This window comes from Hevea brasiliensis, chromosome 6 (genome assembly GCF_030052815.1).
Source record: "Hevea brasiliensis isolate MT/VB/25A 57/8 chromosome 6, ASM3005281v1, whole genome shotgun sequence".
Taxonomy (NCBI): domain Eukaryota; kingdom Viridiplantae; phylum Streptophyta; class Magnoliopsida; order Malpighiales; family Euphorbiaceae; genus Hevea; species Hevea brasiliensis.
In genome coordinates this window covers 5,492,063-5,506,368 of record NC_079498.1, presented here as the reverse complement: position 1 = coordinate 5,506,368, position 14,306 = coordinate 5,492,063, and the positions used below count along the sequence as shown (strand labels likewise).

Here is a 14,306-nt window from a genome sequence, read left to right as displayed (position 1 = left end):
AAAATTCAGGGTATTTTACAAAATGTCCCTTAAGTTAGAGAAAATTTATGAGTTCATCCCTACTGTTTGAAAATCGAATAATTTAGTACTTAATGATTAAATCCATTATTGTTAAAACTAATGGATTTCGCTAAAGGTGAAGTTAAAATACTTACTAGTCATAAGCATATCCTTAGAACTCTTTCTTGGCATTAGCATCTTTATGGCAGGCAGGAATGGTGAAAAGAAAAGTTTAAAAAAAAATTATTTTTAGGTAGAATAAAAATTTGATGTCATAAACAACAATGGAAAATGTTCAAAATAGGAATAATTAATATTTATAAACATATCCTTTGAACTCTTTCTTGGCTTTAGCAGGCAGGACTCAATTATATAAGACAGCAACTATTTGGATAGATATCTCTCAGCTCAAGTAATTAACTCTTTAATTTATTGTCCTAAAAATGGAGGAATTGATGATGGTTCTGAATATGATATTGGTGGTGCTCCTGTCCATCTCCCTGCAGGCCTTTTCACAAGGTAAGTTTCGATTCTGAAAAAAAAAATCATGTCAGGGAAATGCTGATATCTATACAATGAAATTGATTAACTTTCTGTATAACAGAACGCTATAGTGACTTGAGGATTGACTGTGGAGCATCCAACCAAACACCGACGAGGAATCCTGATGGTCCCATTTCATGGCTCACCGATGAAAAATTTGTGTACACCGGAGAAAACCAACTACTCAGATACAGCCAAAATTTTAGCACAATGAACTCTCTGCGATATTTCCCTGACGGCCAGAAGAACTGCTACTTCTTACCCTTATATTTACCGCAGTCGCCATCGCCATTGGACACCAAATTTCTGTTTCGAGCAGGGTTTTATTATGGCAACTATGATGGCCTTTCCAAGCCTCCAAGTTTCAATTTGGAGATAGATGGAAATTTTTGGGCAACAGTGACAGCTAATTCTACGAGTAATAATGAGCCTGTTTACCATGAAATGATTTACATGATCAAGAGAGATAGTGCACAAGTGTGTTTGGACAATATTGGCGATGGGATTCCATTCATTTCTTCCCTTGAAGCTACAGCAATTGATATGAGGAATACCTACAGGTTGATGGAGAACAAGACAGCTTTGCTTCTTCATAGCAGGACCAATTACGGTGCAAACAATACTATTGAGTGAGTTTAATTTAGTTCTATTCTTGTCTGTTTGACATTGTTGCAGAGATAAATATTATCCTTGATAGTATAAAGTTTTACATTTACTTTTATAAAATTTCCCCAAAAAAAGAAACTTTCTTACCATTTGGATAATATCGGTTAACCATGGTGTGTGATATAGGCAACTAAGTCACAACCTAGATCGGTTCAATCGAATTTGGAAGTCGAAAGAAATGACCGAATATCTCAACATCGCCTCTGACAGAATTGTTGATGACACAATGATTGGTGAAAATTACCCCCCATGGCCTGTTATGGAAACTGCAATACAAGCAAAAAATGTCTCAGACTCCATCTATTTATCTGTCAACTTTTCTACTCAAACAACTGCAGTGGCCTACTTTGTGCTCTATTTCAGCGACCCAATTAACAGATCTCCTGAAAATTCAATTGCCCAAGTTGAGATTTTTATAGATAGCAAAAAATTGGTTGCCACTGATGTTCCACCCTATTATACTAGTGATAGGTTCCATGTGGTGTCATTATATCCGGTTCAAGTTAATGGTTCAGCTAATGTAACAATATCGCCGGCAGAGAATTCTACGTTACCACCACTTCTTAATGCCATGGAGGTGTTTTCTGTAGTTAATATGCCGCATGCTTCGAAGGCAAGTTACTTGCCAAACCTTTCTCATGTGGTATCATTTTTTATTTTCCTTCATTTGTTGGTCATTATTGTTTTCTACTATTGAACAGCACTGAAGTCTTGTAAGTGCAAAATATAGATATGTATTCGGTGAATAGGTTTAAATATATGAATGTCGCTTGTGTATGCTTCAATAAATCATAGATTCTAGCCTGGTTTTAATTTGGAGTTCAACTATAAGACTTGCCAATTAATACTTATGAAACGTAACCTCCACACCCTTACATTGGTGTAAATAACAATATTAATAACATAATAATTATTGAAATTTGGAGGAAGGACTATACTATTGTAGTTAATCTAAGAGGGGAAATATTTAAATAAGAATTATTTAGAAAATAATAATAATAATAATAATAATAATAATAATAATAATAATAATAATAATAATAATAATAATAATTTAAGAAAGATCTAGATAGTCTCAAAAAGTGCTAAAAAAGGACAGGAAGAGAAAAACGGGAGGGTGGGGGGGAAGGGAAACAGGGGAGGAGAGAGCCGTTCAAAAATTCCGCCCATCTGGCCAAAATCCCTGCCTTTCTTTCTCGGAAAAACTTTTCCCTCGCCCTCCTTTCTCTGTAACCCAGCTGTGTTGTTGAATTCCCCATTTAGAATACAAGAATTGGAGCAAGAAATGAAGGACCCTGCTGGGTGCTGTCCCCCCCTATCCATGGCATCTTCAGCATCCATTTGAAACTCCAAATCTCTTCCCTGCCCATTCTAGCCATCATTTAATCGTTTCCTAACTTCCATTTCAGCTGTGAATTAAAGGCGAAGAAAAAAGATTTGGGGAAAAACTTGAAGGTTCCAAATTCATAGAGCTTCATGAAATTCAACATGTGGAGGCTGCTACTGGAGCCTTTGTTGTTAAGGGTTCAATGAAGAAGGATATCTGGCCTGATGCAGTGAGGAGCCACGTTATGACAAAGAGAGGCATTGGGCTCTCCTAAAATTTTGAAAAATCCTATTTGTTATTGTCTATCGGCTTTGTATTTTTTATTAATTTTATTTAATCATTTTTCCCATTTAATAAACCCACATGCACTCATTTTTATTCTTTAAAATTTAAATTATTAAACAATATCATTAAAGAAAATTATAACATAATTCTTTTATCATTTTTTCATCAATTTAAAATATTAATAGTTTTCTTCTTGTAATCTCATTACTATTTTAATTTTTTTTTCCTAAAATATCTTCCTACTCAAGTTAGAAAAAAAATTTTCTTTCATAATATTAAAAGTTAAATCATATCATTTATTTTATTTAATCTATAATTTTGATTGAAATTATTTTTCATAATTTTTTAGCAAAAAAATTAAAATAAATTGAATAAATTTTTTAATATTAGGCCACCAATATATTTTAGGTTTAGTAATTCATGAAATTAATCATTCATTATTTTTTTGAACTAATAGCAATTTCATTTAATTTTTAACAAATTATTTTTTTAAATAAAGTTTTTATTTTTATCATTATATTTATTAAATATTTTTATTTTATAATTACGAAACGATTCTATCAGTTAATTATATAAAATTATTATTATCATTATTTAATCAATCTCTTCAATCAAGTGATTTATTAACATATTATACATTTTAATTGGTCCCGAAATTAAATTTCTTGCTTCATCACTGATCAGATGTAATATATTCTTCTTTTTCTCTCCTCTTTAAATTTATGTGTTGGGCCACTATCTTTGGTTACATTCGCGCCTTTACAATATTAACTGTTATTTTGCTCAGATACTTCCTTCTTGGGCTGACTATTTTATTAAAAAAAGAAAATGCTTGACGTAGAGTGAAATGTATATGAGAAACCAGCATTTGTTGCTGCCAATATTTTCCAAGTATTCCGGATTTGAGTTCTCTCTACATTGATTCTTGATAAGAAATATGCCCTTTTGACAAACCTAAAACTTTAAGAGAGAAACACTGGAAAAGTTGGCATTTATAGTTTTACACTATGTTTGGAATGATTGAATTCATTTCCAAATTCAAATTTTTGTGTTTGCAATGAAAAAGAATATGGATTTTAATTCTATGATTTGAATTTTTTTAGAATTGAACATAACTATTACAAATTCCATCAAAATGGGTGGAATTTCCAAATAAATTCCATAAAATTTACAACAAAAATTTTTATGACTAAACTACTCATATTACAAAACCCATTTTTTCCCTCATCATAAAATCACCATGAACTGTTATCTCTCTCTCCCCTTCTTGAGATGCATGATACAATTTGAGTATAGCTATTGTATATGGCAGCAATTGTGTAAAAAGGGCATCTTAGTTTTGTCATAAGGATACCATTGGCCACCTTCATTTACCTGTCTATATTCTGACTTTCTATTATATGACCGTAGAACAATGATGCCTTTTTTAACCTTAAAAAATAAGCCATAAGAAAAAAATGTATCATTGATAAATATTATTTTGTCATTTTAAACTATTTAATTTACATAGTGATAAATATTATTTTAAGGGTAATAATATTTAAAATATGAGTATATTATGTATTTTAATAAAAAAAAAGACAAATATAAGATTATTATGTTGAGTAAAATAAATATAATTATAAATTTATTCAAAGATAAAAGAAATAATTTCAAATAAATTTATTTTATGTAAATTTTAGTTATGTTAAAATTTGGGCATCTAATATATGCATTTTATATGTACTTAGTAATTTTTTTTTTTTACATAACTTATACGTGGTGGATTTCTTACAAAATTACTTCCTAGTATTTTTTTTTTCAACATAACTAATATTTTTATTACTAAAATATAATTTTAACATAACTAAAATTTACATAAAATAATTTTATTTGAAATTATTCCTTTTCTTTTTAATTTTCATTTTGAGGAATAATAACATAAAATTTTATTTTTATGTTTATTTAATATGATAAATAATTATAAATTTAATAAATATAACGCAGCATTTCTAATTAAAAACCTTTTCCCAAATAATTAAAAATTTTAATTTATATAAATAATAAAATAAAAATTATTATTTTATTTATATTACTATCATTTTAATCGGTCGTTAGAAAGATCATTGCCATAATAAGTTTACACCAAAAAAAAATTGTAAAGTAGAAATTCTTTAAGCTTCAGGCATTACCAAGATTCTAAGTAAATTTGAATAAATATTTCAAAAATCGTCATTTCAAATGATGGTTTCTTGAACAATTTTTGCAATATCTAATGTGATTTGATAGTACTTTAAAAGACATTATTTTAAATAGCCTTTTCTTGAGTAATTTTTATATTATTTAACGTGATGTTATATCACTTCAGAAAACGCTATTCTAAATAGTATTTTCTGAAGTATTCTGATATGATGTAACATCATTTAAAAATGTATTTTCAAATATTATTTATTTAAATAAACACTATTTTCATAAATAGTTTCAAATTCACATTAGATTTGTAAATAGTTTTTAAAATTATATTATTTTAATAATTAATCCTAAATATTTTTCATATAGAAGTTATTTTCTATGAAACAAATGGAATCTTGATACTTTTATTGGTTGATGGAAAAAGATTTGCACCTTCAACGACAACAATGAGTAGCATTATATGTTTGCAAAATTAACAATATCTAAGGATCTTATTAGTATTATTTGAATAGTATATATTAATTGGAAAGAATTAAAATTATTTTAAAAGTAAATTTAACTTGTTTTAATACTAAGAATATCAAAATAATAAAATAATTTTACAACAATATTTAAAATAATTTTTTTTTCTAAAAAATACATTTTGCCATATGAAAATGTCAAAACACACTGAGTAGTCTTGTATAAATCAATATTAGAAATCTAATGGTATATAAGAAGCCATATGCACCACTACTAAAGATTTTAAAACCTATTTTGAATTCTCCTTTATAAGTTTAAACTTTTAGATTTAGTGATTTTTAGCGTATGATATCACTGCCTCTCTGAAAAGAGCTCTATGCACAATGTGTTAATCATCTAATCTTTATTTTAGAAAAAAAAAAAAATCCCTATTCTAGTGAAGGTGTAGTAGGACGAGAATCCTGTGCCCCACTTTTCCTACATTTTTTTTTTATATTACTTACATATGTTATAACTTAATTATGTTTAAAGATTGGTTTTTTAAAAGAAAAGATTGAGGGATTGCGGGTAAAATTAACTCTCATAAAACTCACTTAATTTGTGAATGTTAATTCACACCCTTCTTCAGTCTAGAGCACTTGAAAGGAACACTTTAAAATAAATTGTTAACAAGACTTTAAATTCCTAACAGCTTCCTTCAGCTTATGGAAATATAAAAATGAAATTTTTTAATAAATCATCCAACTATATATGTCAGGGTATAAATTATTTATTTAGCCCTTTGATTATGTCAAAATTAATGATTTGGTTCTCGTATTTTTTAAAATATATGATCTATTTCTTATTCGATTTCTCCATCTATTTTGTCATTTTAACCAATAGTTATAGATTAAGAGACGGTCAATGAGGATAAAAATGTTAATAATGGTAAAAAGTTAGTAACGAAAATGTTAAAAGCCTCAGGGACAAAAGCATTAACAGCTTTTATCACGACAAAAGTTAAAAAAAAAAAAATATATATATATATATATATATATATATATATATATATATATATATATATATATATATATATATATATAGACAAAGGGACGAACGGCTTGCCAGAAAGGAAACACCACACGGCCAAGAAAAACGAAAGTAAATATTCAAGAGTTTAAATAGATATTGAAAATCCTTCTCCCCACAATTTTATACTGTTGTAGACTGTCGTTAAAGATAGGCAATTTATCAAATTTATTTAAGATGAAATTGAGTTCATATTTCCAAGAAATGAAGAGAATAAACTATGTCAACTCTAGCCATACTTATAACACTAAATAAAATTTATTGTTTAGCTTGATTTAATTCAATGGTACTGGATGACACTAGGATTCTAATGCTTGGAGTTCAAGCCCAGTTGAAGGCAAAAGAACCAAAAAGATTTGGCTAAAAGAAAGTTCAAGGCTTTTAATAAAGATAAAAGTTCGAAGTTATAATTAACAACTGTGGAAAACGTTAAAAATGGGAATAATATACAAATGACTCATAAGCATATCCTTTTTGAACTCTCGTTTGTCTTTAGCATCATTGAAGCAGTACTCAGTATTTATGCATGGTTCATTCAATTAACTCTTTCGTTAATTGTTGTACAAATGGAGGAACAGATGCTGGTTCTGTCAATGATATTGGTGGTGCTCCTGTCCATCTCCCAGGCCTATTGGCTAGGTAAGTTTCCATTTTGAGGAAAAAATAATCCTGTCAGAAACATGAGAAATTATTCCATACAATCATTGTATGTATAATTAATAAATTATAATAGTTAATTATGATGAGATTCACACAAGAGCGATCATAATTAATTGTTATAACAAAAACTTTGTATATACAGGGATTGTATTTTAAAATTATTCCAGAGAAATGCTGATATGAATACCATCAAAATGACTAAACTTTTCTTTATCAGAACGCTACAGTGACTTGAGGATTGATTGTGGAGCACCCAACCAAACTCCGGCCACAGATGATGATTTTGTTTCATGGCTTACAGATGAAAATTTCGTAAATGCTGGAAAAAATCATCTCCTTAGCTATAGCCAAAACTTTAGCACAATGAACTCTCTACGATATTTCCCTGATGACCAGAAGAACTGCTACTTCTTACCCTTTGATTCATTGGGGACCAAGTTTCTGTTTCGAGCAGGATTTTATTATGGCAACTATGATGGCCTTTCCAAGCCTCCAAGTTTCAATTTGGGGATAGATGGCAATTTATGGGTAACAGTGACAACGAATTCCATGCCAAAAGATGAGCCAATTTACCATGAAATGATTTACTGGACAAAGGGAGATAGTGCACAAGTGTGTTTGGAGCAAACTGGTGATGGGATTCCTTTCATTTCTTCCCTTGAAGCTACGGAAATTATTCTGAACGATATGTACCGGTTGATGGATAACAAGACAGCTTTGCTTCTTCATAGCAGGATCAATTATGGGGCAAACAAGAGCATTGAGTGAGTTTAATTTGGTCTCATTGCAATGAAAAATACTATTTTAAATACATTTATTAAAATCTAAAATTGCATTTTTATGAAGAAAATAGTTTCAATGTCTTAATTACCACTTGAATAATATCAATTTAACCATTATGATCATGCATAGGCGGCTCATAGGTCACAAGGACGATTGGTTCAATCGAATTTGGAAATCGAGAGAAATGCCAGAATATCACAGCATTGTCTCTGGCATCATCGCTGATGGAACAATGTATGGTGAAAATAACCCCCCATGGCCTGTTATGGAAACTGCAATACAAGCAAAAAATGTCTCAGACTCCATCTATTTATCTATCAACTTTTCTACTCAGACAAATGCAGTAGCCTACTTTGTGCTCTATTTCAGGGACCCACTTAGTAGATTTCCTGAACATCGAATTGCCCAAGTTGAAATTTTCATAGATAGTAAAAAATTGGGCGCCACTGATGTTCCACCCTATTACTCTAGAAGACCTGACATGTTCCGTGTGGTGTCATTATATCCTGTTCAGGTTGATGGTTCAGCTAATATTACAATTTCGCCTGCAAAGAATTCTACATTGGCACCTCTCCTTAATGCCATGGAAGTGTTTTCTGTAGTTAATATGCCTTACATGTCCAAGGCCGGATACTTGCCAAACCTCTCTGTGGTATCATTTTTGGTTTTCCTACATGTGTTATCCATTGTTGTTTCTGCCATTGAACTGTACTAAAGTCTTGTAAATGCAAAATCATAACAACATAGATATGAATTCCATGTATAATTAAGTTTTAAATCTGTGCCTTTATAGTTTGTGTATGCTTTGACATTAATTGATGCCAGAAGGATAAATTTGAAAGATTTCTTGACTCTTTAACCTTAATCGACGCTGGAAGGATAAATTTTGCGAGACCCACTAACGAAAATTTTGACTTTCATCTCATTTCATGTGAGTCAAGTGCAATTTTATATTAAATTGAATTAAAATTAAGACTTTAAGACTACAATTTACGCAGCTTAAATATTAGAGCCAAATTGATTATCAATGAAAACGCTTAGATTCATTTGGAATAAACATTTATTAAAAAAAATAATAAATTAATAGATTCCCATATGATATTTCATGCTTAATTTCTACTCCATTTGTTTCATTTTAAATATCATTTTTAAGATTTTCATTGAAATTAGGGAAATAATTTGATAATTTTATTTTTATAAGAAAATTAATAATTAATTAAAATATCTTTATAATACATGTAAAAAGGTGATAATGAAAAAATAAATGCATTGAGAAGTGACCATTATGATTGAAAGAATCTGATGCCATGGAATAAATAACAATTCATCTGCTTTGGAGTTTCCCCCTCTTCTCATAATGTTTATAATAATAGACATTAATAAAATTGAAAAAAAAAATAATTAATACTTACTTAATTTCTTAAAATATGTATATAGCAAGTCAAGCTGTTCTTAAAGTTGTTACATGGTAAGTTTTTCTTTGAATCTATCACATGACACAAATAGAACTTGACTTATTATTAATTATTATTTTTTAAATGATATTATTATTAATGTTTTATTTTTCTTTAATCATTTAAGTTTTATTTAAAATTAATATATATATATATATATATATATATATATATTGTAACTTATATATCAAGTAATAAAAAGCAATTATTATTATTATTATTATTATTATTATTATTTAAAATAAAAAAATAATTTAATTTAATATTATAATTTAATTATTTTAATTTTAATAAATGTAACATCTTTGAGTATAATTATTACTTTTTTTCTTACATTAATGTTTTATGTTTTTTTAAATCAGTTAAGTTATCTTTAATATTAACACATATTATAACTTATATAATTAATAAGTAAGAAAAGCAATTATTTTTTTATAATATTGATTGTCATTTAATTATTATAAAATAATAATTATTTATATTATTTAAAATAAGAAATAATTCAATTTAATACTATAATTTAATTAATTTTATTTGAATAATTCACCTATTTTAATAGCATTTTCTTCAGTTTTAATTTAGATTTAATTATAGTCAGCTAATTAATTTATAGCCTAATTAATAAAAATTATCTTATTTAGTTCTTTTTATATTCCAGAATTGCTTTACTTAGTTTTGTACAATTGTCTCATTTGTCTAAAACTCAAATTTTTAAGATTAATATATATTATAGCCTATTTGATTAATTAATAAAAGAAAGTTATTGTTTTTACCATAATATTGATTATCATTCAATTATCATAACTGTTGTTATCATTTAAAATAAAAAATAATTTAATTTAACACTAAAATTATAGCTAAAATTTACAAAAATATGTAATTATATTCATTCAATTAAATTTGAATATTTTCAAGATTATTATATACTAATCATCATAATAATACTTTTACATTTTTTAATTTTTTTCATTTATTTATTTTTATTGAGTGAAGATACATTTTAGTTATATATGTTAACTATTTTATTTTTCATATAAAATGATGCAAAAAGTATAAAAAAATACAATTTTGTTAAGAATTTAAATTAAATATGTAAAGATTAAAAATGAAGTATTAAAATGAGAGTATTATAATCACGTGTTATAAATTTTAATAATCAAATTATATTAAAAAAATATAAATGATATAATTTAATAAAGAGTGAAATATTTTAAATTAATATATAAAAAATTAATTTCAACTAAATTTGTGCATAACACAAGTATTTCTAAAACAGACGAAGGAAGTATCTATTTTAAAATGAATTTTTTTTTAAATTAAAATAAAATTATTTTCTTTTGTTTCAAATATAAAAATTAATTAAAAAAATTAATTGAATTAAATTCTTGTGAATTCTTATTTCTAAATAGGAGGTAAAGGTTTTTTTTTTTTTTTAACCCTTTCCCTAAATGATAACAATAATAATAATATATGTACTATGTTTTTTGGCTTTTTCAACTCCGATGAACAAGACATTTTTTGCCATTGAAGAGGAGACATCGTAGTGTCAAACCGCGTAAAATGTTTGATTACCCTTGCATCACCTCAAGATTTAGCAAAGTTGACAGGCTTAATATAATTATATGGAGCTACAATGCACTTTGTTAAAGCACCCCGTCAATTAATTTGCAATCCCATAGATATTATCTTGTTGATTAGACGATGGCGACATCAATCAATAGGACTGTGAACATGTTGTTATCACCAAATTTGTTAATCAATGAAAATTTTGGATTATGTTCAAATTGACAAACATTAACTGCCATACTTCATTCTATTAAAAATTAATTTAAAAAAAAAAAAAAAACACTTCGTTCTTGTAATAACCATGAAAACGTGTGAGCCCCATTAGCTTTGGCTTTCTCTCCATCTGATTTCCTATAAAAATCCATCTAACAATCCTTAGTTGTCCCAAACACAAACTTTAGAAAATCATCAATGGAAAAATTCTTCATCTTCCTCATATTCTTGTTTTTTCTCAAGGAGGCCGCCCTATCTCTAGGTGTATGTGGCACTTATTGATTGATGCATCTAGACTAACACTTGAAAGCTTTCTTGCGCATTTTCTTATTAGCATCTCATTTTGCAATTCTTGTTTCGTGCTGCATGCTAGGAATGGAGAATTTGGTGGGGATTGACTGTGGATCACAAACCAGCCAGTCTAAAAATGGACTTATGTGGCAGACAGATGAAGGTTTCATTAAAACAGGTGAAAATAAATGGATCTCCCCCAACAGCAACACTTTACTAGACCAACTGAGGACACTATGAGTCTTTAAAGAACAGAACAAGAACTGTTACAGTTTGCCAGCACCAACAATAGACAGGTATTTCATTAGAGCTATGTTTCACTATGGGAATTATGATGGTCTCTCCAACCCACCAACGTTTGACATCCAGTTTGATGGAAACAAATGGACTACTGTCACGACTTCACTCACTGACACCACCTTCCATGAAGTAGTGTATACAAGCAAGGGAAATAATATTAGTGTATGTTTGGCTCGCACTCAGGATAACCAGTTCCCATTTATTTCCATGCTAAAAGTGTGGGCAATGCCTGATGATGCCTACGATATCATGACTAAAGACAAAGCCTGGGTAAAAGCCTACCGCTACAATTATGGTGGCTCTGATTTAATTCTTGGTACGAATTTACATCCATTATTTCTTTTGCAACAATGTGCCCTGCTGAAACAGAAAGAAACAACACTTTTACAGTCTGTTACATTTGTTCTGCTTTGGAATTCAGCACTGAAACTTACTAAATATTGCATATGACCGGAGCAATGTGCTTTCAACCTGCAGGTACCCTGAAGTTAGGTTAAATCGCATATGGAAGCCAATGACACACACAGATCTAAATGCAGTGAAAGCCAATTTCACTACCCTGGACTATACAGTTGACAATGATCCTCCTGATAAGGCAATAATCCATGCTGTGGAAGCTCCACTATCGACAAATTGGCTACTTTTGCAGCCTTTGACAGTCACCGAAACAATACGCCTTGACTATGTTTCGGTGTATTTCACAGAAATAGTTCTAGATATTAATGCTATTAGGACGTTTGATTTATGTGTGAATGGACGAAAGAAATTCACGGTTAACCCCAGTACCAAAACTGTGCAGGATATATGAAAAATACTCAATCTTTTGGTTCTCTGACTGTTGACTTATTTCGAAGCTTTGATTCCACATTACCGCCAATAATTAGTGCCATTGAAGTATACGCTACCAGCGAGTCCCTTGTCACTGCAGGAACCTCACAGAATGAGTGTAAGTAGCTTCAATTATTTCTCTGCTTTCCTCTCCCTTGTGTGTCATTTTCTGCAATCCTCAAGTGGGTTATCATTTTCTGCAATCCTCAAGTGGGTTATCTATTGAAACAGTGGATGGTTTAGCTGTTCTCATAAATTCCTTCGAGCAGCTGAAGGGATGGAGCGGTGAACCATGTCTCCCAAGTGATACTGTATGGCAATGGCTGGGTTGAACAAGCAGCTTCAGCTACCCGCCAGGGTCACTGCAATGTATGATATCTGAACCAAATAAATTATCAAAACATGCATGTTATATCAAGATAGCGTGTTATAATTCCTTCTTTTTCTGTAACAGAAAATTTTACCTTTAAATTATTTTGCAGAAATCTGTCAGGATATGGTCTCAATGGTCCTCTCCCTGATTTGAGCCAAATGCAAGCCCTTGAAACAATGTGACTCATCTACTGACACCATTTTTTTTCCCTTCCTCATTTATTGATCTACTCTTAACATTTTTTTTCTTTTGCACTGATTTCAGAAACCTGTCAGACAACAGTCTTTCTGGTCCAGTCCCAGATTTCCTTGGAAACCTGCCCAGTCTAAGATTGCTGTAAGTCTAATAGCACAAGATATAATAATGATTAAAGGATAACTGTAAACTAATTGTGATTCCACATGAATTACTTTGTTATTCTCGTTTCTTAGTGACCTTCGAGATAATGGCTTTTCTGGAGAGATTCCTCAAAGCATCGCTGATAACAACCAATTAACTTACTAGTAAGTGTGACTTGTCTTTATTTTTGTTAAATTTAATCCCTAACTACACAAATTTTCTGAAATTTGTTTGTTCTTGTTATAAATGCAGCATAGATGGGAACCCAAATCTCCATCGACCAAAGAAAAAGAATTTGGCTCTTATAGTTGGTTTAGCTGTTGGAATACAAATATGCCTACTAGTAGTGATTGCAGTGATATTTACAGTTTACTTCTCAAAGAGAAAGCCACCACCATCCAGCCAAGGGCAAGCAACAGAAGTGGAGATGGGTGGGACAACTCAAGATGAGAATCCTTCTCTGACAGTAATCACAGAAGCAATAGTCAAGCCATCAAATTCCATGGAGAATATAACTTCATAGTCAGACGGAGAAAGTTTTACATCACCACCAAATGGACACATACGAATCTGCAGATGCATGCCGATGGCCATTCTGCAGAAACAGGTAGAGAAGATATTTCAGCCAATGTTAATGCTGGAATTACTAATCCTCCACCCGTGGTTCAAGATATTGATAAGGAAGAACTAAATGATCTACTTCGACAACATGGAAGTACTGGGGTCAATGTGAGAACATAACATGTTAAAGTCCTGTGCTCCTCATGGCTTAAATAAGGAGTTATGAATGAATTCACAGAATCCTGAGCTTGATTTAAACCTTTCTCATGAACTCACTCAATAAATCCTGAGCTTGGTTAAAATCTGAAACATCAAGAGATCAAAAAAAAAAAAAAATCACAATGAGGTATAATGGATAAGTGAGTTGCAGGAGCCATAGTTTCCAGAATCACTTTGTCAGATCAGTATTAAGAAA

General features: G+C 29.8%; 2 protein-coding genes and 1 pseudogene across 2 annotated transcripts; all 3 read left to right on the top strand.

Annotated features, from left to right (window-relative positions):
* The first annotated feature begins 443 nt into the window (after positions 1-443).
* Positions 444-1,176, top strand: LOC110667201 (receptor-like protein kinase At3g21340). The gene is made up of 2 exons (XM_058147906.1): positions 444-519; positions 605-1,176. Exons 1-2 carry the CDS (start codon positions 444-446, stop codon positions 1,174-1,176), a joined length of 648 nt encoding a protein of 215 aa, XP_058003889.1.
* A 5,913-nt stretch (positions 1,177-7,089) lies between these two features.
* LOC110667202 (putative leucine-rich repeat receptor-like serine/threonine-protein kinase At2g04300) lies at positions 7,090-7,951 on the top strand. The gene is made up of 2 exons (XM_058147905.1): positions 7,090-7,162; positions 7,401-7,951. Exons 1-2 carry the CDS (start codon positions 7,090-7,092, stop codon positions 7,949-7,951), a joined length of 624 nt encoding a protein of 207 aa, XP_058003888.1.
* Positions 7,952-11,274: 3,323 nt separating this feature from the next.
* On the top strand, positions 11,275-14,071 carry LOC131180740 (probable leucine-rich repeat receptor-like protein kinase At2g28990; annotated as a pseudogene).
* The last annotated feature ends 235 nt before the right edge of the window (positions 14,072-14,306 follow it).